The sequence below is a fragment of the Mesocricetus auratus genome, unplaced genomic scaffold, assembly GCF_017639785.1.
Source record: "Mesocricetus auratus isolate SY011 unplaced genomic scaffold, BCM_Maur_2.0 Super-Scaffold_100013, whole genome shotgun sequence".
Lineage (NCBI taxonomy): Eukaryota > Metazoa > Chordata > Mammalia > Rodentia > Cricetidae > Mesocricetus > Mesocricetus auratus.
In genome coordinates, this window is record NW_024429196.1 from 12,279,086 (window position 1) to 12,305,284 (window position 26,199).

The 26,199-nt window shown below is 39.1% G+C and overlaps 1 protein-coding gene across 7 annotated transcripts in view; it reads right to left on the reverse strand.

Annotated features, from left to right (window-relative positions):
• The window catches only part of Myo3a (myosin IIIA), a 188,246-nt gene that overhangs the window by 133,305 nt on the left and 28,742 nt on the right, over nt 1-26,199 (reverse strand). For all 7 annotated transcript variants that reach the window (XR_005880707.1, XM_040755402.1, XM_040755399.1 and 4 more), the window contains exons 4-6: nt 18,128-18,232; nt 17,117-17,216; nt 5,374-5,450 (exon numbers count right to left, since the gene is read on the reverse strand). Coding sequence is in view for 6 of the 7 variants with exons in the window: in XM_040755402.1 (XP_040611336.1) it covers nt 5,374-5,450; nt 17,117-17,216; nt 18,128-18,232 (282 nt within the window). In the remaining variant the exon portion in view is untranslated. The remainder of the gene's footprint in view (nt 1-5,373; nt 5,451-17,116; nt 17,217-18,127; nt 18,233-26,199) is intronic.

The window sequence follows — 26,199 nt, forward strand, 5'->3', positions numbered from 1 at the left end:
ATATCTGATGTGTGATCCCAAAGGAGTCTTGACTCACAGGTTGAGAATTGCTACTATAAATGCTCATTGTTAACATTATTGATCACAAAAAGGAAATTCAGTTTCATACTGTGAAACCCATTACTTAATATTTATATTATTTTTGAGATTATCAAATATCATCTCTTCCTCCCTCCAAACCCTCCCATATAACTCTCCTTGTTCTCTTTAAATTTATAGCCTCTTTTTCATTACCTATTGTTACATGCACATATGTATCGACATATACATATATATTCCTAAATACATAAATTCAACCTTCCGAGTCTGTAAATGTTACATGTATCTGTGTTTTTAGGGCTGGCCATTTGGTATTTGATAACCAATAACTTATCTCTTCTTTGGGAAAGACGATTTCTTCCGTTCCCAGCATTCTTTAGTTGCTTGTAATTCTTTTTTGTTTGATTGTTTGGTTGTTTTTTCGAGACAGGGTTTCTCTGTATTGTTTTGGAGCCTGTCCTGCAACTGGCTTTGTAGACCAGGCTGGTCTCGAATTCACAGAGATCCGCCTGCCTCTGCCTCCCGAGTGCTGGGATTAAAGGCGTGTGTCACCAATGCCCGGGCCTGTAATTCTTTGTGTAGGTTTGAGGCCTTGTGGTAGCCCTGCTGTTTACCTTGGCACGTCTATTGTTGTTATCCTTGTTCAGTTCATGTTTAGTCAGTCATGCTGGTGAGACTAGGGGTATAGGTTCTGCAATTACTAGAGAGACAATCTCACAGCAAAATCCCTGATCTTAAAATCGTTCTACCACTTCCTCTGCAATGATCTTTGATCCATAGGTACAGGAATGTTTGTAGATTCATCCAATGGGACTGGGCACCTTAACTATGAATTTTAATTGGTTATTGTTTCCTGTAATGGTTTCCCCATCTGTTGCAGGAGAAATTTCCTTGATAAGGGCTAAGAGATATATTTATCTATGGGACAGAAACAAATATTTAAAATGCAGTTATGGATTATGCAGTTTTTGCCAAGTGGGGATAACCATTATTTTTAAACGTTATTTGTGTGTGTGTGTGTGTGAGAGAGAGAGGGGGGGTGTAGAGGGAAAGGAAGAGAGAGAGAGAGAGGGAGAGGGAGAGATAGAAAGGAAGAGAGAGAGAGACAGAGAGAGAAGTTCAGTAGACAACTTGAAAGATTTCTCTTTCCTCCACGTGGGTTGCAGAGTTTGAACTCAGGTCATCAGGCTTGATGATGAGCTTTAGTGCCTGCTGAGGCATCTTACTAGCCTTTGAAAACCTTCATTTACATTTAAAAAGTTTGGAATGTTCTGAATGTCATATCACAAGACACAAATTAATTTTCAGGGTGATGGCTATTTAAAGTCCCACCATTTAACTATAGTATGGTAGCCTCTGGGGGAACATTTCTCATTGGTGACTCCAACAAACATCAAAACCCCTGCCTGTGTGGACTCCAAGAGTTGAGCTGGCACCCTTCACATACACTACTCATGAAAGGCTACTTCTTCATGATGAATGAGTCCCCTTAGACCTGACACTGAAAGCCACAACAGAGAATACCTAAATATAAACATATCAAACATATCAGTGTGCTTAAAAAATAATAGGTAGATAGATGATCAATATATTGATAGACAGATATATAGGTGAGCATCAGGTGGTAGAAAGATGGATAGATGATAGAAAGATAGAAATTGTAGGTACATGATAGACAAGAGATGATAGAAGATGATAGATGAGTGGTAGATGATTGACAGATGAAAGATAAGTGATAGATATACTATCCATAATCTATACACACCTGAATAATGTATCCATATATTTATTATTGGCTTTTAAACATTGGTCTGCTTATTCCTTTCTGTTTATTTCTTGTGAACTTGCCTACAGCCAAAAACAAAGCCCCATGAACATCATCTGTTTACCTTGCCCCTGCCCCATATTCTTTGTTGTGCCATAGCTGTGTGACCTTTTCTGTCTCAGCTATTCTGTGTGCTTCCTCTGGAAGTTCTAGGAGCAAGCACGAGAGCCCTAGGTTTTACTTTAAAATTCCATTTGGTAAATATTAAGGCAGTAGAAACCCAGTGTCTCTTATAGTGGTATATACTAATAGTGAAATATCATTTAGCCATAGAAGGAGTATATAAGTGCTATAGCATAGGTGAACCTGAAAATGAACCAGGGGAAAATCCAGACACAAGGGACACATGTTCAGATTCCATTGACACAAGCTGTTCAGAATAGATCAACCCATACATCTAAAACTAGATCAATGCTGGAGTAGGGCATGGGAGGAACAAGAGAAATACTCACATGGTAAGATATTTCTTTGAGGAACATAAAAATGATTAATCTTAGACTGTGGAGGTGATGGAGCAATTCTATCTATCCACTGACAGCCACAGAACTGTGTATATCAAAAAATGAATCTAGTACATGTGACATATGTCTCTCCAAAGCCATAAAACCATACACATATTAACTAATGCATCTTGGCATTGATGTAATTTGTGCTTGTGTGTGCTAGAAATGGAGGTCAGGGCTTGTATCCCTCTTGTCATTCTTGTCTGATAATCATTTGGTTGCAGAACAACACGGAGTCTCCCCTACCCTTCTCCTAAGAGTCTCGCTGTATATCTCAGGTCTCAACCTTCCCTAGTATGAGGGTTGTAGGTATCTCAGCCTGCCTGGTTAAAATAGTCTTTTAATACTACTAATTTTTTTCTAGTAACATTGTTGCATCAGGGTAATGCACACCTTTTAGGATAACACACATTTGTCTGGCTTCACACCTTGGGACACTTCCCTTTAGGTTTGGGTGGACTTGCATTCCAGTTTGTTTAGAATATTACTGGTATCCTTGGATCTGTACACAAGGTTGTGTATTCTCTAGATCAGTATAGTAAGTTGAATGGTTACTTGCTATGGACACTTGACCCTTCAATTAAGACTGGAAAGGATGGCTTTATGCAACCAAAGCACACTGTCTTTAAAGTAGAATTAAAATTTAACATGCTAACCAAGAATTTCTCTTTCCAAGTGATTAATTTTTAAAACACTGAATTATTTCTTAGTCATGAACATATTGTATGTTTTTACCTGTTTCCTTCTAATTTTTACAAATATGTCATTAAATGCTTTGAACTCTCTGGTGCTAGGGCTTGAACCCAGGGTCTCATGCATGCTGGGTAAGGCCTCTACACAGAACAGCATCTCCAGACCAGCAGAAATGTTATTACTAACAATACAGAAATAGTGCATGTGGGATACCTTGCAGCTAGAAAGCTGGTTAATCAGAGTATGTTCTTCAAGATCAGAGATTACATATTTCAGAGGCAAGAGAAAAGGCATAAAATAATGACATGAAAACAATGATTAGCAGTCATATATAAATAAGTGCTTCTACTACAGGCAAACAAATATATAATCATGATTTTGTTGCTATAAATTAACATAAAATATAAAGTCTAAATATTTCTCATATAACCCTAAAATCATTTTATTCTCTAATTATGAATATATGCAAATAAAGTACAATATTTGGTATAGAGTTACATTTTTGGGTCTAGAGTTACATTTTTATTGACTTCTCACATAAAGTTTAAAAATACTGATATAACAGAATAAATTCTGAGAAAGTTCTTCTTTCAGATTTTCTCACTGAATTTTGTGCTGGCTTACATGACTATAACTTTGTTTCTTCTCATATGTTGTCCCTGTTAAAAAAATTTTTAACTCATTGGAACTTCAAAAACACTTAGTAAAATTGTATCCTTTTCTTATATGTTACATTTAACTTTTCAAAAATAAGTAATAACTGAATTAATAGTTAAACAGAAATAGCATAGCAGGATTTCATTTTCAAACAAATTTAATTGGAAGATTTTGCAATATTAATGTAGCATTTGAACCACTTCTCTCTTTGCTCCCTAGAAGATCATATATAAATAGCAGAGCTTTCCCAATGGATGTAGAGAGAGTTTTCAAAACTAAGCGCTCTTTATTGATCAACATAATTAAAAAGATTAAAGGCATTAAATAGGGACTGTTGGGAGAAGGTCTGGTTCTTGAACTTTCGGCTATTTTAGCAGTTTATCTACAAGTCTCCCAAGGTAATAATGAAAAAAATCTACTGAAGTTGCCTCAGTTCCCAGGCTGGCGATTGAACATAAGAACTTACCACATGGGTTGACAGACCTGAATCTAACGTAACAAAGTTAAAGTTCCCCGAAAATGTTTACTATCTTTTAAAAACAAAATGTAGCCAAATAGTGGATGTAAGTGAGGGCACAGCGAAACCACTGAACTAGACTGCTCCATGGGTGGGAAGAAGGGCTTATTGGGGACCAAAACACCAACAATGTCTTTTGCTTTGTGATGGGGTGGGACAGAAAGAAGAACAGAGAGAAAAGACAGAGAGCATCAGACTGGGAATTGCCAGAACTATCTCTCTAGAGCAGAGAAGACAGCAAAAATGGTGTGTGTATGGTTGCAGGGAGGGTCTTGCCAGTTATAAGGGGTTATGTTGTAGGAGGAGGACAGGTTAGCTGGGACAACCTGGGAACTGGCATAGGGCTTTGATCTGTTGGAGGCTTGTTTGAGTTAAAGAGAACCAAATGCCCTCTCCAGATCTGGGTGTTGAAGGATCCAACAGGAAAGTAATGACTTTTCCTGGCAAACAGAAACTCACTTTACAAGGTTTCTGAAGATGATGAGTGTACTGGTCAGAGTCCTCCTGAGCTGAGCCCAAACTGCCGTTCTGGGCTAGCTGGGGTGAGACCTAACAATGATGACAACTGTACTGCTAACATCCAGAAGGATGAAGAAAGAGGACAAAGAGACCCTGTATCAAGACACCAAATAATAATCATGGAAATACAGTAATAGTAATGAAAAGCAAAAATACAGATACATGCTTGACAACTAAAAGCAAATTTCAAGACAAATTAAGCCTTCAAGTAGTCTCTTTACCTCATCTGACTTGTTCATTCATCTTTCATTTATTCATGCATTCCTTCATAGTCAGTTTACCCAGAATCCCCCGTGTTCTCCTTGCTTACATAGAAATCCCTCATTAAAACAACATGGAAGACATTTAGGAAGAAAAAACATATGTGAAAAGGAAAGACAGAAAGGGTCTAATAACATTAAACTTGTCTCCTCCAAAACTCTCTGACCTCTGATGTGACAGACTTTGATGATCCCCCTACAGAGGTCTCACCCTCCCTGAGGAGTGGATGGGGGGTGGGATGGGGAGGGTTGGAGGGGGGAATGGGAGGATGGGAGGGACAGGGAATTGGGATTGGTATATAAACTAAGATTGTTTTTAATTTAAATTAAAAAAAGTTGAAGGAAAAAAATCTCTCTGACCTCAGGAGCCATCCAAAAAGGTGTTCCTACGGAGGTATTCAGGTAGTGCCGAGTACTGCTAAGCTGTGCTGACACACCTAGAGAGGAGAGATGGAATGGTTTCTGTATTAGCTACCCACGTAAACAATTCTAACTGTTCTACATTTTCTTACAAATGCACACCAGGGGTCTGTTCCCTCAGAGCTGCCACTGGACTTGAACCTCACCTTTAAGGAGTCTGTCTACATCAGGATCGCTGTCTAATCAAAATGTAGATAGGTCCTCCTGTTTTTATTTTCCATATCCAAAGTGAGTTCAGACCTTAAACAGCAAATTCACAAGGCAATCTTGACTTTTTAAGGCTGAGAGACTCCGAGTTTATAGGAAAGTGTATTACATTTCTAGTTTATATTCACATGGCACTAAGGATTTTCTGAGGTAAATACTAGGCCTCCAAGAGTTTTGATCAAATAGCTTGAATATTATAAAAACATTTCTAAATCAACTCACTGCCTGTAGAAATAGAGATGGTTCTCTCTAATAACAGCCATTTTAAGGGATGGCATTACAGTAATAACTTGACGGAGGTATAACTATTCCTGAATGTCAACAAAGTACACACACACACACACACACACACACACACACACACACACACACACACACACACACTGGTGTTGATATCCCCTACAAAGACCACTGGCAGGGCTCAGGTAACAGACTACAACACCCTTGGCATCTCATGCATCATGTGTTGTCTGCTAAGATTTTCAAGGAAAAAAAAAAACAAGTTACACATCACTCCTTCAGGTGCAAAATGTGGCAAACAAAGAAAACATAAAGAAACAAATTAAATGAAAAATACAACTATGTAGAGAAAGGGGTTCTTGAGGACATTAAGTGATTATAGCATTAAAACCAGGCATGGATCTAATTATGAGACAGCAAGACCTGAGGTGGCATTTGCTGAATCTCACATTGGAGATGCTTCTGCCAAGCCCATTAAGTCTCACTATCACTAAGATTCAAACAGCTTGTCACAAAGTCTAACTTTCAGATGAGTGAAAAAAAACTGAGAGGAATCTATTTTTTGAGGATTAGCTGCATTTTTACTCACCATAAATTCCCCTAAGAAAAACAGCTAAGGCGATTAAAAAAAACACAAAACTATGGAAAACTGGTATAAATTACTCTAAAAGGTTACAAGGATCCAAAGCATGAGCTCAGTAGCCCCAGGAAGTAAAAAGATTAGGAAATACATTTTGTCCAGAGAGTAACAAAAGGAATAAGTCACCAAAGTGAATGGTTATATAACCGCCTCAAGAGAGAAGATGCTGAAAGGTGGAAAATTCCAGGCAGAAAAGTTAGGATGGTGAGACACTATGGAAAGGAACAAGGGGCCAAAGAGAGATCAGGGCTGAACAGCCAGGGCAACAATCCACTCATAATCACAGCCACAGGGACATGACACAGGTTTATGCTAATGATCTTCAGCCTTTTGCTTTGCTGAGGAATTTTCAGGCTATTCTGGGCCCAGCAATCAAGCCTTGCTGGCTGTCCCTATTGCACAAGTCCCAGGTCCAGGAAGAGACACACATAGGCTTTATACTGCTGTTCAGGAATTTCTTCAGGGTTTTAGAGAGATGGCAGAAATATCTAATATGTTAATTCTAAGACAATTTAAAAATGAACAGGGCTTGCTACGACACATAGAGCAAAATTCTAAAAACAACAAGCAACAATAATGACAAAATCAGATGAATGAGAGTTGAATTAATATATATATATAAGTATATTTACATATATAGAGATACACACACATATATGCATATATATATATTCACTGTAAGAGACCATAGAATACTTGCCATCATCTAATAGTATCTAATAGTATCATCCTGCAATTGAGGTTAAGACAGTGTGATAGTTAATGTCATCTGTCCAATCAATAGGGTTATGATACAAAGAGACTTGGTCAAACATTATTGTGGATATTTCTGTGGAGGTGTTTTTGGTAAATCAGCATTTACCCTTATGAATTATAAACATATAATGTCTCTACAATGTGGGTGGGCCATACTTGATCAGCTGGAGGTCTTAACAGAATAAATATTGTGCTTCCAATATCAGCAGTCATCCTTTGACTTTAACTACAGGGTTTCCCCCACGCCACCCCCTACCTCCCAGCACGATAGCTTACACTGCAAATCTGGGGCTGGACAAGAGTCCCTAGCCTTGTCAGTCAGCTCTGTAAATGAGTTCTGTTAGGTTACAGGCATTCTAGCTGCTGATTTAAGAGAACCAGATGTTATGCCCTTGGGGAAATCAGTCCAAACACCTGCAACTCTTTCTGGATGGTTAGAAGGAAACTCTCCTGTGACTTTGGAGTTCTTTCCTCCAAATGTAGCTACAAGGTCAGCTCCACTGATGCCCAAAGCTAAAGGCAACTTTTATATTGTACATCGCTCTTGAACTTCTTCCTTTTTGAGAGGAGAAAATGAAAGGCTAGAACTTGCAGAAGCAACCCCCAGAATGGGGGTATAACTCAGGGCTAGAATGCATGACCGCCATACACAAGGCCCAGAATCTGATTCTTCACTTTGGAAAAGAAAATGTAAATGAAGGCAAAGGCAGGGGCTTGGGTGAGAAAATAGACAACAGGCTTGAGAAGAGCCTAGGAAGATTTAAGTTTATATTACAGGGTGAACCTTGGCAGAGAGGAGCATGCAAAGTGTGCATGCCTATACCCACATCAGCAAGCTCTCGGGGAGGAGGAGAATCTGCAGAATCTACAGAACTGCTACATCACTAGACTTAAAGAGCTAGTTTCAGTAGCAGAAACAAATCCAAAGGAGGCATACAAAGGACACAGGGAATAATGGCAAAGAAAAAAATGGTAAGCCCACGAAAAGCATGCTCGAGAAAGAACGGGGTGGTTGGTGGTGGGCTTGCTAGACAAAAGCTTAAAGTAGAACCATCCAAGCATGCTCAAAAAACTAAACAAAGACGCAGAGAAATATTTGGGTCTAAATGAAATTGTAGACCAATTTTAAAAACCTAAGAAGAAATGCTTTGTGAGAGTTAATTTTGAGTATCAAATTTATTGAATTGAGAAACACCTAGAGCAGTGGTTCTCAACCTATAGTCGAGACATCTTTGGTGGGTCAAACGGCCCTTTATATGGGTCACCTAAGACCACTGGAAAATACAAATGCTTAAACTGTGAATCATAACAATACCAAAATTACATCTATGAAGTAGCAAGGAAAATAAATTTATGGTTGGAAGTTACCACAATATGAGGAACTGTATGTACTAAAGTGTCACAGCATTAGGAAGGGTGATAACCACTGCCCTAGAGCATTAACACTGCCCTAGAGCATTAAATGTAGGGGGCAATGTACTTTGGGCCGCAGTCCCAGGATGAACAGAAAGGTGAAAAGCAGAAAGCAAGCAGGGTGCTGGTGCATCTTGCTCGGCTTCTTGGTCCACCTGGGTGAGGGGATTCCTACCCATGTGTTCCTGCCACCATTTCCTCTACTGTGCTTTACCACATGACTGTGCCCTCCTAAGGTGTAAGCCTGCTTCCGTCTGATATCTCATCACAGCCATGAAAGAAAAGTAATAAACACACTCCTAAGTGAAAAGAATAAGTGAGAAGATTTAAAGGTTTGAGCAGGTATGTAAGAGCCAGTGAGTTCATAGGAAGACAACTGAATTTTCAATCATGCAAACACAATGAAAGACTGAGGGGAACAGAGCCCAGTTTATGAGACACCATCGAGTAGACACATGGATGCTTGGCAGGATCCAAGGAGCAAAAAGAGAAGGGGGGAGGAAGACCACTCAAAACAAAATGGCCAAAATGTTTCCAACTTCTGTGGAAGACATGAATGTAAACACACATGATGCTTAATGAACTATAAGTAAGGTGAGATACAGGACGCTGATCTGTTCCCCCACCTCCACCAAGACAGTCTGAGACAGACTCTTGGAACAGAGTGAGACAAATGAGTTCACACACAGGGACCCATGACAAGATTGGGAGTTCTTCGCTCAGCAGGAACTGTGAAACCAGAACTAATGATCTGAAATTGTTAGAAATCTCCTATTCAATAACTCTATATGTGCTAAATTATCTTCCCCTAATAAGGGAGAAACTCAGATACTCCCAGATCAATGGAAGCCGTAAGGCTTTGATACACTAGAGCTTCCTGGTAGACAGGAAGCTGCAATGAGCTCTGCTTACTGTGAAGATCCTACAGGATGACTGAGAGCAGCATAGCAGGCACAAGGCACAATGGAAGGGTTTCTGTTGTTTGCTTTGTTGTTGTTATTTTTAGAGACAGGTTCTCTCTATCAACCCTGGTTAGCCTATGACTGTCTCTGTAGACCAGTCAGATCTAGAACTCAGAGAGAAAGAGACAGATACCCACCTGCCTCCACCTCCAAATGCCAGAATTAAAGGTGACAGCCACCACACCTGGCCTTACTTTTTTTTAACCTAATCCTGTTAGTTCATAGACTACTCCCCAGTTTGAACTGGTGGAAATTACCTCATGGTTTGAGCTTTTGCAGGAATACAATGGGTGTGACACAGGGCTCATCCTGTTAGGTCACCTGAATTTCATTCTTCCTGTGACCAGTCATGTTCACTCTGGTTTGACTGACACCTATCTATAGACTTCTCCTTCTTGAAATTTCTCTTTATCCTTTTTGTCTAATAAACACTTTGTGGACAGGTATTTCCAGTCTGAGACTATCCTATTTCTAATCAATATTTAACACACTAATGCAGGCATCTATTGGATAAATTAATTATTACTGTGGTGACAGATAAATGATGACTTAAAATTCCACTATTCTTCTATCTGTGATAAAAGGTTTTTACTTCTCTCATCTATTCATGCACATATGTGTGGCAGTGTGGATTAATGGACTTCTGTTTTGTTCAACGGATCCCATGATCACATCATTATTATCATTTTAATGCTCAAATGCTCCCAGATGTGATGAGTGAACCTTGCTCCCAGTTACCATCTGTGCACATTTGATACATGTCCTCATTCATTGAGAGTTTTTTTTAACATTTTGGACAAATAGGTTCCAGGCTATCTTACATAGCCCTAAAAGGATTCTTTCTCTAAAAGCCCCGACTTCCTCATAGTTGGGAATTGTTATTTTAAAACCAAATCTGGATTAGAAGTGTGCTCTTTATTAATGGAGATGGTGAGGGAATAGACACGCACACGCAATTCACAAACTCTTTCTTAAAGTAATATTTTAATATTCTTCGAAAATTTCATATATTTTGATTACATTCCATTCCCCCAACTCCTCTCAACTCCTCCCCCACATCCCTAAACACCCAACTTTACATTCTCTCTCTTAAAAAAAAAGAAATCTATCTAGTTTGTGTTGGCTGACCTCTCCTGAGCATAGGGCTTGTATTATTATGTTTACTTTGATACCTACACATATATTTATCCCTCTTAATATTTGTCATGCTTTTCTTGATCAGGCAGAAGTCCTGGTTAATTTCCTGAGGATGTCAAGGCTGAAGTCTCCAGCCCCTGCCCGCACCCCTATGCAGATGCAGCCTTCACCTCACTTTAGGCCTGAAAGCCCAGTTGACATCATCACCACCGCTCTTCACAGATGCTCTTCTTGTTCCACTTGGGGACCCAACACCCCATCCCATGCCACCACAGTAAACACCGTCCTGGCATGGATACCTTCCTCACCTCTATTGGGATCTAAGCTGTGTGAAAAGGCATTCCCTTTACAGTGCTTGCCTTTCCCACCTACTCATGGTTCTTTTCCGATTCTTAGGAAGAAAGAAAGGGGTACTTCTAGTTTTAAAATTCAAGTTCACCTTCCTCATTTGATCCTAACAAGTGGCTTATTAATGACTCAGCCACAACTTCTCTTTGACCTACATTCTACATTAGGGATTTAGTATAAAATGGGGCATGTGGATAATGAGAGATTTAAAGCTATAAACTATTCTGTCATAAGAACGATGTCTAAATAAATCACAAGACGTGCATTGCATGCTCCTGGGCTGAAATGCTAAGTGCCCTATTAGAAAGACCATTCCCTGGGGGAAAAGCCACAGAGAGGAAACCTGGGGACTGCCTTTAAACTGAGTCTCTTCTTCATTTTCTATTCTACATAAGGATTGTTTTTTTTCATCATTAGTTGACTGGCCTAGAGAAGTTTGTCTCCTGGGAGCTCATTTTATTTATCGACTGACCATGCACTGGTGACCGCTGATGCAGCTCATTAAAAACGTTTACCAGCTCACTAGTCTCTTAGCTGTCTAAAGGGTCTGATGGTTTTCTGCAATTGTGTGTCTCACTTATCAAACAAACTGTTCTCAGACAGAATATGTTTATGGTTAGTACTAGTAAACTAAGTCTTATTTTTTATGTAATTATACCTTTTACTATTTGAAATTATACTGACTTTGCTATAGCAAAATGCTATTTATTAGAAACATAAAGGGACACCTGGTAATTCTTATATTCATAATTGAACAACCATGTGTTAGATACGTACTATGCTATGGCAATAAATAGGATTTGAGATGCAAATATCCTTATTTTTAAATAGTCTTGTTTTTAGTAATTCATACAAGAGCTCTGCAGCTCTGCATTTACATCACTCTTTTCCCTCCCTCTCCTAGTTCCATCCAATTCCTCCATCCCCTCCCAAATTCATGATTTCTTAATTATTATTGTTACATGACTATATATATATACATATATGTATGTGTGTGTGTGTGTGTGTGTGTGAGTGTGTGTGTACACTTGTATCAGCCTACAGAATCTATTTAGCTTTACCACATATAAAAGAATCCGTCATCCAGCACAAAAAACCCCACAACTTCAGATGAATCAAAGAACCTCAATGTGGAATAGGACATGCTAAAGCCACTAGACAAAAAATATAGGCACAGATTCCAAAATACAGGTATAGGAGAAGGCATTCTGCATAGGATTCTATTTGTTCAGGAATTAAGGCCAACAACTGACAAGTGGTAACCTCATGAAATTACAAAGCTTCTGAACCTCTTAGAAGAGAAAGTGGGAGGTACCCTTGAATGAATTGGTGCAGGAGACTGCTTCCTGAACATAACACCAGTAGCACAGACACTGAGGTCAACAATTAACACATGGGACCTCCTGAAACTGAGAAGCTTCTGTAAGGCAAAGGACACAGTCAACAAGAGAAAAAGGCAGTCCACAGAATGGGAAAAGATATGCACTAACCCCACATCTGACAGAGGGCTGATCTCCAAAATTTACAAAGAACTCAAGGAATAAGTCTACAAAACACCAAAGGATACAATTAAAAAGTGGGCTACAGAACTAAATAGAGAATTCTCAATAGAGGAATCTAAAATGGCTGAGACACACTTAAGAAAGTGCTCAATATCCCTAGCCATCAGGGAAATGCAAATCAAAACAACTCTGAGATACCATCTTACTCCTGTTAGAATGGCTAAAATAAAAAACACCAATGACAGTTTATGCTGGAGGGGATGTGGAGAAAGGAGAACACTGCTCCATTGTTGGTGGGAGTGCAAACTCGTATAGCCACTTTGGAAATCAGTATGGATATTTCTCAGGAAAATGGGAATCAGCCTACCACAAGACCCAGCAATTCCACTCTTAGGCATATATCTAAAAGATGCACATTCATACAACAAGGATGTCTGTTCCACTATGTTTATAGCAGCATTATTTGTAATAGCCAGAACCTAGAAGCAACCTAGATGCCCCTCAACTGAAGAGTGGATGGAGAAAATGTAGTACATTTACACAATGGAGTACTATTCAGTGGGAAAAAAACAATGGAATCTTGAAATCTGCAGGCAAATGGATGGCACTAGAAGAAACCATCCTGAATGAGGTAACCCAGTCACAAAAAGACAAACATGGTATGTACTCACTCATATATAGATTTTAGACATGGATCAGGGGTGTGCCAGCATACAATCCCACTGCCAGAGAGTCTGGGAAACAGAACATTCAACCAATGACTGATGGAAGCAGAGGCAGACACCCACAGCTAAGTACTGAGCTGAACTCAAGGAACTCAGTGACAGAGAGGGAGGACTGGTGAACATAGGGGTCAAGACTGGACTTGTTCAGCTCACAGAGACAACTACCTGAACAAGGGGTAGCTCTTGAACCCAAGACTGATGTCTGGGAGGCCAGCATGGGACTGATTCAGACTCCTTGAATGTGGGTGTCAGTGAGGAGGCCTAGGCAATCTATGTGGCCTTGGGTAGTAGATCAGTATTTATTGCTGGTATACAAAGGACTTTGGGTTCCCATCCCACAATTAGAGATGATCTCTCAGCCTGGACTCTTGGGGGAGGGCCTAGGCCCTGCCATGGATGAAATGACAGAATATGCACCCACCCATGGAGGGCCTCACCCTCCCTGGAGAAAGGAGTGGGGCTTGTGGGAGGGTGGATGAGGGGGTTGGTGGGAGGGTGTGGGAGGAGGGGAGGGAGAGGGAGAGGGACCTGGGATTGACATGTGAAGCAACCTTGCTTCTAGTTTAAATTTAAAAATAAAAAAAATAAATTCCTAAAAAAGAAAAAGAAAAGGAAAAGACTTCTGTAAAGCTAAGGAAAAGGAAGCCTACACAGTGGGAGAAAATATTTATCAGTTATATATCTGTTGGAGGATTAAAATGCAGAATATATAAAAACAAAGAGTCAAGAAAACAAATGACACAACTAAAAACTGAGCTGTGTATCTGAACAGAGAGTTCTCAAACAAAAAGAAATAAAAATATCTAAAATATGTTCAACATCCTTAGTAATTAGGAAAATACAAACTAAAACTGCTTTGAGATTTTGTCTTACCCTAGTCAGAATGGCTAAGACCAAGAAAACAATGTGGTAACAAATTCAGTTGAGGATGTGGAAAAGGATAACCAGCCCCCCCCCATTCACTGCTTATGGGACTGCAAATTGATATAGCCATTCTGGCAAGCAGTGTAGATGTACCATATGGCCCAACTATACCACTCCTTGGCATAAGTGCAATGGTTTCAACATCCTGCGCTACAGCAACCTGCATAGTCATGTTGATTTCTACTCCGTTTCCAGTAGCTAGGAAATGGAAACAACCTAAATGTCTTCCAGAAGATGGATAATGCAAATGTGGTACATATATACTATGGAATAATACTCATCTGTAAAGAAAAATGAAATAATGAAAGTTTTGGGCAAATGTATGGAAGTACAACATATTACACTGAGTGAAGTTACTCAGATCCGGAAAGACAAACACTGCACGTTCTCTTTTACGTTGGTACCTAGTTCTGAATCCTTAGATGTATGTGAACTTGTCTAACAACCACTGACTCTCTTCAGTGTCCCCTAATGAGCTAATAGTACACTTCGGGATGCAATAAATTAAAATAAAAATTGCTCTATATCCTTTTTCCCCAAGAAGCAGCAATCTCTGAGAATTTGATTAACATATAAAATAAAGATATTGTTTTGGGATTAGATGTTACAGCTTGTGCTTCACTACATCTCATTTCTTCTTCTCTCAAAGAGCATTGTTACACACGTGCATACCCACCACTCTTGAGTTTTTAATTCATGAAAAGCCTACTGTCCAAGAAAAGTATATACATCTTAGATGCAAATAATATGACTTGGGCACTTGACAGCAAGAACACATTTAATAGACAATTGGCCCTATTTTCTAATGATTGCTGAAAGTCTACAAAAAATAATCTAAAACCAAAGCTCTCCTTTTGTTTTTTACTCCAAGTTTTTCTAAGGATGTCTTGTACAAGGTTACCTAGGACTGGGAGTAAAGTTTGATACAGTGCTTTCCTAGAAGATGCAAGGTTTAACACTTCAAAACAAAACAAATCAATAAGCAATAAACCAAACAAACAACAAATGGAAATAAACCAAAAATCTTACTTATAATCTAGATATCTATTTTTAATTGACTTTGGAAAACATCTATGAAAGTACAGTTGTCAAGGCTACTGGCTTTTCAGATTGTTCTTTAATGTCTGGAGATGTTTATAGCTGTTTTGAAACATCTGTTAATATAGACTACGCATTTTAGAGCAAGCTCTTAAGTTAAATATCAAGTTCTCCATCAGGCATATCTTACTTAGAATGCAGACAGCATTATTTTCTAGGTAGAATAATGGTCCTTCCTGTGGAGCAAGGGGGCATAATGTTTCATTGTTCTTGCTATTTTGAATTTTAAACAAGAGTCCTTATTACACCTTAACCTGCCTGATCAATCATCTAGATTTAAACTCAATCAGCAACATAGATTGGCTGCACCCAGTTTATAAATCAGGTGTTCAATATCAGTCTCACTGCTGCTCAATAATCTGCAAAACTTGAGGTGAGATAAACAATACTGTGCAACGCATATTGGATGGGCATGCTGTTCATCCAGATCTTTGCATCCTCTGAAAATCAAACCTGGGATAACTCAAACATGAGGGCATTATAGACTTGTACTTTACAATCATTTCTAAATTTAATCAGTCAATTTTGTTGAGCTTCAGTTTCCAGGATGGAAAAATAAAGAAATTTTCCAATTCAATTCATATACAGTGAACCACTATGTCCAACCAGTAATTCTGCAGAACAGAATGAGGCATAATCTTGATTGTGAAAGACTCTGTCTATCTACATATATTTCTGAGCGTCTAAACTCTAAGACCAAATAATTCTATGTGATAAGATTAAAAATGAGGAAGCTCACAGGATCTTTTTTTTTCCTTTTTTAGTGAGAAGTTTTATTAGAAATGGATGGGAGGGGGAAGGAAAGAGAAAATGAGTAAAGAGAGAGAGGACAGAAGAGGGAGACAGGAGAAGTCCTGTCTGCCCCATGGGACAGCAGGAAAGAGAGTGGGAGAGACAGAGAGGGAAATGCTCACAGGATCTTGAAGCACAAGCTGGGACACACAGAGAGGAAAGGAGAGACTGTCTAAGAGCAACACTGAGATGTCCCTTCCGGAATGGTGGTACCACTGTCACAGGCTTAGAAGTTCAAATATGGCAAAGTACAAAATCACCTTCAAAGTGAAAAGCATCTGTCCAGATGAAGTGCACACCATATCTTGATCCACCACACAGAAACAGCTGGCTTAGTAACAGTGAAATTTACTATGTCGCAAAACAGAGAAAATGTAGGCAGAAAACATGATTTTTTGGCTGAATAATGTCATCCAGGACCTCCCCCTATTCTTTCCTTGCTCAGCCGTGCCTTCCTCAGGAGAGTACCTTGGTCACAAGGGTAAACAAAGACCTCCTGGGCATCATGACAAGACACTTAGACTCTCAAGAACATCTTTCCCAGAGTCTTCTGCTTACCCCTAAGAATAAGTGATCTTGAAGTCATTTTCAGTGATCCATGAAGATCTCCTGCCATCTCAAATCCTGGACTAGAACATGTGTCCCTTTATAAAGCAATCACTAACAAAAATCAGTCAGTCACCTCTCAGAGTAAGTTTCATCATTTGGGATGCTACCTGCCCTAGAGGATAATGTGTGTGTGTATGTGTGTGCCTGTGTGTGACTGTGTGTGTCTGTGTGTGATCTGGAATTTAGCTGGGTAACTCAGAAGCTGGGAGGTTCATTTGCCAAATTATCTGAAAGATGGATTTGCTTTCTTACTTTCAACTCAGGAAAGGCAAACATGTTGGAAAGTGATAAAATCAGGCTAGTTCCTCAAGCACTTTCAAGAAAACTTACCAAAATCTACAAGTTTTACTCCACCTTCAGTAGTCAGCAGAATGTTATTTCCTTTGATATCACGGTGGATAGTTTTGTTGCTATGCAGATGCTGAAGTCCCTGGAAGGTGGAAATTGTATAATGGTTCTTTAAAGTATAAAACAAAGAAACATTTTTCAGGTGGTACATTTGTGCAGAATCAATACAAAAATATGTTGAAATCACCATTCCAATACTAATGTTTTGCATTGAGTTAGTCAAACCCAAATGTATCAAATCCAACTTGGACTACCTAGAAAGTCACAGAAAAGAGTACACTTCTCTGCTTTCCCCAAAATTTCTCTCTAATTTTTAATACATTGTGTGTGTGTGTGTGTGTGTGCATGCACTTGTATGCATGCATGCATGAGCATGTGGAAGTCAGAGGACAACTTGTGGGAGTTAATTTTCTTCCACTATGTGTGTTCAAGGATTAAACTCAGGTCATCATATCTAGCAACAAGCACTATTACCTGCTGAGCTGTCTCTCTGGCTCTCCACTCTTAAAAAGTTGTTGATTTCAAAAAGGATATTTTAAATGAGCTTATTTAAGATAGTGGCAAACAAAAACATAACAACTAGAAAAATTTATTTTCTATCTTTATAAAAATAAAAAATACCTAAGAGCAGAAATCAGGATCTATTTACACAAAGTTGACTTCTAAATGAAAAACCCAAATTGTGCTTTTTTATTTGTTTATTTGAGACAGGGTTTTGTATTGTTTTGGAGACTGTCCTGGTTCTCGCTCTGTAGACCAGGCTGACCTCGAACTCACAGAGATCTGCCTGCCTCTGCCTCCTGAGTGCTGGGATTAAAGGTGTGTGCTACCAAATGCCTAGCTTACCTAAATGCCTGTATTTAACAATTAAGCTGCATCTGCCCCTGTATTAATCAATATTAACATAGTTATATATTTTTAAAGTAGGATCTGCATTTTTATTTAGTTAGAGCTACTTCCTAATGGTCACACAGAGAATTCAAATGGACTTACCATTAGTGCTTCATGTAAAATATATGCAATTATAGGCTCACTCATTCTTTCTCCCCTCTTCAGAAATCCTTTCACAAGATCAGTCACTGATCCCCCATTGCACAGCTGGAAACAAGCACGTCATAATGACATTAAAACAAACAGAATGTTTTAAAGTTCTTACTGTAAAAGGTTTTCTTCAAATGTTTTAACATTGTTCCAGCATCCTGTTGTAAGTGGTCTCATAAGTGACTTTTATTATCTTCATGAAATCACAAATGAAATGCATATAGAGACGTATGCTTACATATGACTGATAACTAGAACACAGGATCCATCTTACTGAATTTTTAGAAGAAAATCTTCTACTTAAATTTAACGATAAGCGTTGTGATTCTAAGTCTACAAGATCAGCAATTCAGCTCTTAGGCATATACCCAAAAGATGTACATTCATACAAAAGGAACATCTGTTCAACAATGTTCATAGCAGCATTATTTGTAATAGCCAGAACCTGGAAGCAAACTAGATGCTCCTCAACTGAAGAATGGATAGAGAAAATGTGGTACATTTATGCAATGGAGTACTACTCAGCGGAAAAAAAACAATGGAATCTTGAAATTTGTAGGCAAATGGATAGCACTAGAAGAAACCATCCTGAGTGAGGTAACCCAATCACAAAAAGACAAACATGGTATGTACTTAATCATATATGGATTTTAGATGTAGAGCAAAAGATTACCAGCCAACAATTCACACCACCATGGAAGCTAAGAAACAAGGAGGACTCTAAGAGAGACATACATGGTGCCCTGGAGAAGGGGATAGGGACAAAACCTCCTGAGCAAATTGGGAGCATGAGGGGTAGCTAAGAGGGAGCTGGGAGAAAGAGAAAGGGAGAAGAGGAGGGGAGAGGAGGACATGAGGGAGCAGGAAGGTTGAGTTGGAGGAAGAATAGAGGAGAGCAAGATAAGAGATACCATAATAGAGGAATCCATTATAGGTTTAAAGAGAAATCTGGCACTAGGGAAATGTCCAGAGATCTACAAGGATGACACCAACTAACAATCTAAGCAATAGTGGAGAGGTTACCTTAAATACTCTTTAATAATGAGATTGAAGACTACCTTATATTCCATCCTAGAGCCTTCACCCAGTAGCTGATGGAAGCAGAAGCAGAGACCCACAACTAAACACTGAAGTGAACTCCTGAAATCCAGTTGCAGAGAGGGAGGAGTGATGAGCAAAGGGGTCAAGACCAGGCTGTAGAAACCCACAGAAACAGCTGACCTGAACAAGGGGTTGCTTATGGACCCCAGACTGATAGCTGGGAAACCAGCATAGGACTGATCCAGAACCCCTGAATGTGGGTGTCAGTGAGGAGGCCTTGGCAATGAATGGGGCCTTTGGTAGTAGATCAGTGTTTATCCCTAGCATAGGAATGGACGTTGGGAGCCCATTCCACATAGAGGGATATTCTCTCAGCCTAGACACATGGGGGAGGGCCTAGGCTCTGCTTCAAATGATATGACAGACTTTGAAGATCCAACATGGAAGGCCTCACCTTCCCTGGGGAGCAGAAAGGGGATGGCATAGGGGGTTAGTGGAAGACAGGGAGGAGGGGGGGAGAGGGATCTAGGATGGACTTGTAAAACAAGCTTGTTTCTAATTTAAATAAAAATAAAAAATAAAAGATACAAAAAAGAATTGTGATTCTACAAATTTTTCCTCAATTTCCCAATTTAGGATGTGAGCCTTAAAAGCAATGCTGGCTTCTGATACTTGAATTAGTATAGTGCAATAGTGTCAATGGATATATACTACTTTAAATGTGCACTTTGAAAAGAAACAAACCTCCTTTTAGGCAAAATTGCTAATACACTGAAGTGAAGATGGCTAATAGAACCCTAGGAAACAGTTTGCAGTATTACTCTGCCTCTGCTTTCCAGCATCCTTCTCTTCACACAGGGAGAATCTGAATGGGCAAGAGGAAAGAATAGGGTGGAGAAACTTTTCATATTAGGGTTCTGCAAAATGAGGTACCATTAAGACCCACTGAAACTTTCAAAGAGGCAGACCATCTGCAATAAAGACCAACACTTATTCAACAATGGATGTGACAAGAGAGGCCATTGGGTGATTGGTCCTGGACCAAGAAAACATCACAAGGATGCTTGGATTCTGCAAGTCCTTGATCCCCTGATGCCATACACTATAGACTCTGCTTTCAGCCCTGCCCTCCTCCCAAGGGTCTTGTCTTCCTTGCCACCCACTTTTGTATCATTGGTCACTGCCTGAGAACCCACAGAGTCATCATTCTGACCCTCTAACTAATGTACAGGCAGAGGAAAGGAGTGGACGCAGATGTACCGTTAGCATTCTAGTTTGAAATATTGGATGCATTGTTCTCCAGCTAATAATGTGCTAAACACTTCTGGATTAGATAGTAGCACACAAGATGCATTCAGAATTTCCTGGATACTGGGCACATTTCTAATATATTCACATGAATTATCCATGCACCTCACCATTTTTGGAAGTAGACATCATCATCTCAGTATTAAAGATGAAGAAGTGGGATCACATTCATAATTGGTTTCTTTCTTCACTCAGATAAAACCTCCAGCTAATGCAGGATTGTGTACAGCCTAGCATGTTAAAGTCTGTGCTTTTTGTTTTTGTATCAGAAGATGAACACAGTGTAAGTGCTGTTACCCTGTACATACCATACAGGGTCAGGTTTCTTCCACCATAGGCTGGCAGATTGTCTTACAGAATTATTCTTAAGCAACTGAAAAGAAACTGAGTCCTTCAAAACGCTTGGACATTCTTTTACAGTAGTGGTTCTCAACCTTCCTAATGCCGTGACCCTTTAATACAGTTCCTCAAGCTGTGGTGACCCCAACCATAAAATTATTTTTGTTGCTACTTTATAACTGTAATTTTGGTTCTTTTATGAACCACAATTTAAATATCTGTGATTTCTGATGGTCTTAGGTGACCCCTGTGAAATAGTTGTTGGCTCACCCTCCCTAGGGTGTTGTGGCCCACTTGAGAACTGCTGCTTTACAAGGAGCAGGGCATTAGAACTACTCAGAAACCTTCTAAAAAGCAATGTTAGAGACTCCAGTTATTTCTTTCTTGTTGTAAGATGTTTTACATTCATTTGTGCTATGGAATATTTGTTTAATGATGCAAAGATGTGTTGCATTCTTTATGATGCATTTGCTTAACTCTGTAATGTTGTGTTATTTTGCCTGTCTAAAGCACCTAATTGGTCTAAGAAAGAGCTGAATGGCCAATGGCTAAGCAGGAGAAAGGATCTGTGGGGCTGTCAGGCAGAAAAAAAAGATAAATAGGAGAAGACATCTAGGGAAGGGAGCTAAGAATGAGAAAAGGAGGAGGAAAGAAGGGTGCCAGAGGCCAGTCACCCAGCCAAACAGTCAGCCATGGAGTAAGAAGGGAAGAAAGATACATAGAATAAAGAAAGATAAAAAGTCCAGAGGCAAAATGTAGTTAAAGAGAAATGGGATAATTTAAGTTAGAAAAGATGGTTAGAAACAAGCCAAACTAAGACCTGGCATTCATAAGTAAGAATAAGTCTTCATGTATTTATTTGGGAGCTGGGTTGCAGGCCCCCAAATAGTGAAAAAACCAACTATCCTTTCTTTCTTTCTCTTCTCCTCCTCTTTTTCGTCTTCTTTTGCAATGTCTAGTTTCCTCTGGGGAAGTCTATTTTGAAAAGAAATGTACACATTGTCCAGAAAGAAGAACTGTTGAGTACACCTGTGTTGAAAAAATGTCAGGACTATAAATTTGCATGGAGGCCATCTTTTTGCAAAGAAGGTTCTCAAGCACAACTACACAGAAGTGTGTGCTCAACCTCATATTAATGGCACTCCTGTTGTTAACCACTACACCATGCACAGTATGTCAAAACAGCTAATCTAACCCTTCCTCCTTGTCCCAACCTCTTTGAATAATCCTGTATTTACTCTGGTAGCTGCATTCCCATTGGGGACTCCATTGTTCTGAAATAAATATTAGCATTTGGAGAAAATCTCAGCTCATTGTTTTGTTTAGGTTGATATCTCTGTGTCAGTGAAGAAATCTGAATTCTGCCTTCTTTGATTCAGCATAGTGAATTTTAGGTTAACCCATTGCTTCTTCTTCTTTTGATTGGTACTCTATTTTTTTGTTTATAAATTTTATTTAAATTAGAAATAATTTTATTTTACATATCAATAGCAGTTCCCTCCTCCTATACTACCATGCCACCCACTGACCTCCCCATCCCATGCCCCATTCAATCCCCAGGGAGGGTGAAGCCTTCCATAAGGGATCATCAAAGTCTGTCAAATCATTTGGGGCAGGGCCTAGAACCTCCCCCATGTATCTAGGCTAAGAAAGTATTCCTCCATGGGGAATGGGCTCCCAAAAGGATAAATAATGGTTCTACTGCCCGAGCCCAACTGACACCCACATTCAGGGGCTCTGGTTTGGTCCTATGCTGGCTCACCAGCTGTCAGAATGGGATCTGTGAGCTCCCACTTGCTCAGGTTAGCTGTTTCTGTGGGTTTCTCAAGCATGGTCTTGATTCCTTTGCTTATCACTCCTCCCTCTCTACAACTGGATTTCAGGAATTCAGCTCAGTGTTTAGCTGTGGATCTTTGTTTCTGCTTTTATCAGCTACTGGGTGAAGGCTCTAGGATGACATTTAAGGTAGCCTCTCCACTATTGCTTAGATTGTTAGTTGATGTCATCAACATTTAGTGCCAGATTTCTCTTTAAACTTCTAATGGCTCCCTGTATTAAGGTAACCCTCTTCTAGATAAACACATTGCTTCTTTAAGTATTGTCTGAATGCTGATTCTCTTCTTGTTCCTCCTCCTCCTTCAATGCTGATGCATTCTATTGGATGCAGGGCTACTCTTTTTCTACTTACTAAATGGAGGATATCTGAGCTTTATCAGTTTGGAGGATTTAGTGATGTATCATTATTAGCTTGTGAATGACAACAAATGCACCCCTCTATTATAAAATGTCAGCACAGAGAAGATCTGTGTAAAGAGGTTTATCACCATGCTCTATATTTTCAGTTTAATCTTTCTGTAAACCCCAAACTACTCAAAAGCTAATATCTATTCATTAACACAAGCAGGTAATCAAAAGTTCAGTTGCTAACCCTAATACAGTGAAGGGTCATACAAAATTAATGCACAGGCAACAAAAATTTAACCCCTTTTCAGTGCATTATCAGAAATGATTTACTCTTGGTTGAATTTTTTCAACTGGCTCATTTTTATTTTTTCATTGTTTTAAACATGGACATAGTAACTTTTACTCATTTTCACTCCTACTGCCCTCTCTTATCCCCATGCCTGCCTTGTTGAAACTCTTCTTCCCCATAGGTCACCATTCAACTCGAATGTCTTCTTCAAATGGGTGCTCCACTGTGTTTAAAGTTGTTTTCATGAACTCGAGTGGGAGGTTACTTACTGAAGCAGGAACAGTGGAAGAAAGTGACACCCTTCCCCTAGCAACCATTAACAGCCAACAGACCTTCAGAACTGAATTTTACATCCAGTATGCTTTTTACAGAAGTGGATGCTGACCCAGGAAATACTCTTGACATGATACTTATAGATATGGATTCATCCTAATAGCAATTATAGTTAAATGTATTTTAGAACACTCACAATTTATTATTTGCATTCCACAAATACTTGTTAAATTATTAGCATATACAAAGAACTAAGACACGTCTTCACGAATTTAAGATGACAAAGACACCTGTGGTTCTCAAGTCTTCTCTCAAGGATACCACACAATGCTTAGAGATACTCTGTATCACTGAAGATAGGAAGTTGTTGCTGGAATCTAGAGGTTAAGATGACACTAACCATCCAAAAGTTCAAAGAACAGCTTTCCACAATGCAGAATCATTCCCGGGCCAAAATGTCATCAGTGTCAGGATTAAAATAAACAACAACCACCTAATTAGAGGAGTACAAGCCAATTACATGGGTTGTATGTGGACAGGAGTTGCATATGAGAAACACCTGCAGCATCCTAGAGAGGCTGGCACCACAGGTAGAATCTGTCATCACAGGTATGCGGGGTTCCCTCCAGGCTGTTTCAGTGTTACTTACTGTGGTTGTGGTTTCTTGTGAAATTCCAAACTGTACTTTGGAAGGTGCAGTTTAGTTTTATTAAATTTTTCTGTATACCCTTGTCTTTTTCATTATTAGAACACTTAGGCCTCTCTCCAAACAGGTAATGAATTTTGTGACCCTCACAAGATGGAAATTATGTCATTTCCTATGACTCTCTATAAGCACACTAAAATTTAAAAAAACAAGTGTGTATATTTGAACTAAAACAAAAGGGTTTTAATTGTAAATAAATAAAAAGAAAAAATATCTTTCCACATAAATAAGGACTGTCCTCAGCTATGCAGGAGCCACTGAGCAAGCTTGCAGAGCAAGATCTAGATCCCCATTGTGGAAGACACAGAAATGCAGTTGTCAGCAATGCTGAAAAGTAAGTTGCTCTCTCTAGAAGGATCAATGGAGCCTCGCAAAAATATGAGATGAAAGATATGACTGCTAACTATAGAAGAATTATATGAAAAGTCAGCAATGACCCTTCCAAGATTTCATTATCTTCTATGTTCAGGCTTAATGGGACAATTGCAAATCTTTCCAGACAATAAAATAATAAACAAGAGGTCATAGTGACAGTCTGTATATGTCAACATTATCAACCACATTTATGTGTCATGCCCTAAACTTCATTACCAACTTGAATAGACATAGAATCACACAGAAAACAAACTTCTGGGTGTGTCTGTGAGGGTATTTCTAGAAAGGGCTAACTGAGGAGGGTAGACTCACCCTCAGCATGGTGGCTCTCTGTAGACAATGATCCCAGACTGAATAATGAGGGGGAAAGAGACAACCTCTGAGCACCAGCATGCATCTCTCTGCTTCCTGAGTGTGCACACAATGTGACCGGCTGCCTCACTCTCCCACCACTGTGCTTTTCCCAAACTGTCCCTTTAAACTACAAGCCAAAATAAACCTTTTGCTCCTTAAGCTACCTTAATATTCTATTTCTTTATATCAAGAAGGTAAGTAGTTACCTTCTTACCCAAAGCATAAAACACACAATCTGAAAATATAAATACAGAAATCTAAAGCATTAATCAATTTTACCCTTAAAATTTGTTTGAATTTCATCTGATAAACTCCATAAAAGAAACTGTGAGTTACCTAAGCAATCAAGACAGTGATTTCTTATATCATGTCTACAATTATTTATCATATAATTTCTATTAGCTAAGTATTTCTTACAAACAATAAAATACAAATTGGGGAGAGTCATATTAGTTAAAACTATCTTCAAAAAGCATAGTAACTTGCTTTTTACAGTTAAAAATTTTTAGAACAAACTTAAAATCACATTCTGATAAGAAAGGAATGGAGTCAATAAAGTCAGACTGTTAAATTTTATTTAGAGACAACACAGTAGGTTTAAAAATATCAAGAAACTTACTTCCCTCATTTTTTACTTCATTGATATTTTATACTATACTGTAAAATGTCATGAAAATACTTCATAGTTAGAAACCAGTGGTTTGAGTATAGAAAACAACTAATCAGTCAATCAGATAGCCAATCATAATGAAAAATTCAGGGAGAGTAACATTGAATTCAGGAAGAATTTCTCCACTTGAACCCAGATATAGAGATCTCATCCTGGTGGTAGTCATCTTTCTTAATCTGGACATAGTAGTGAAATGCTAAAGAGAGAGGAGGAAATGCCCCTCTTTGGATTTAAGGCCCATTCTACAAGATGGAACTCATGCCTGGTGTTGTATTCAGGGCCAGGACCTGTGGTTAGGCAGGTCCTAGGCCCCAGGGGAGAACCTTCTATTATGCTAAACAAAGTAAACTACAACTAATGATGTAATGCTACCCATAGGTTCATTTATCTTAGCCCACATCAGAGAAGCTTCTTTCTGATGTAGATACTGAAGCAGAGAGGCTAAAACTGGTCAACACTCTAGAGGGAACATCTCTAGCTCACCC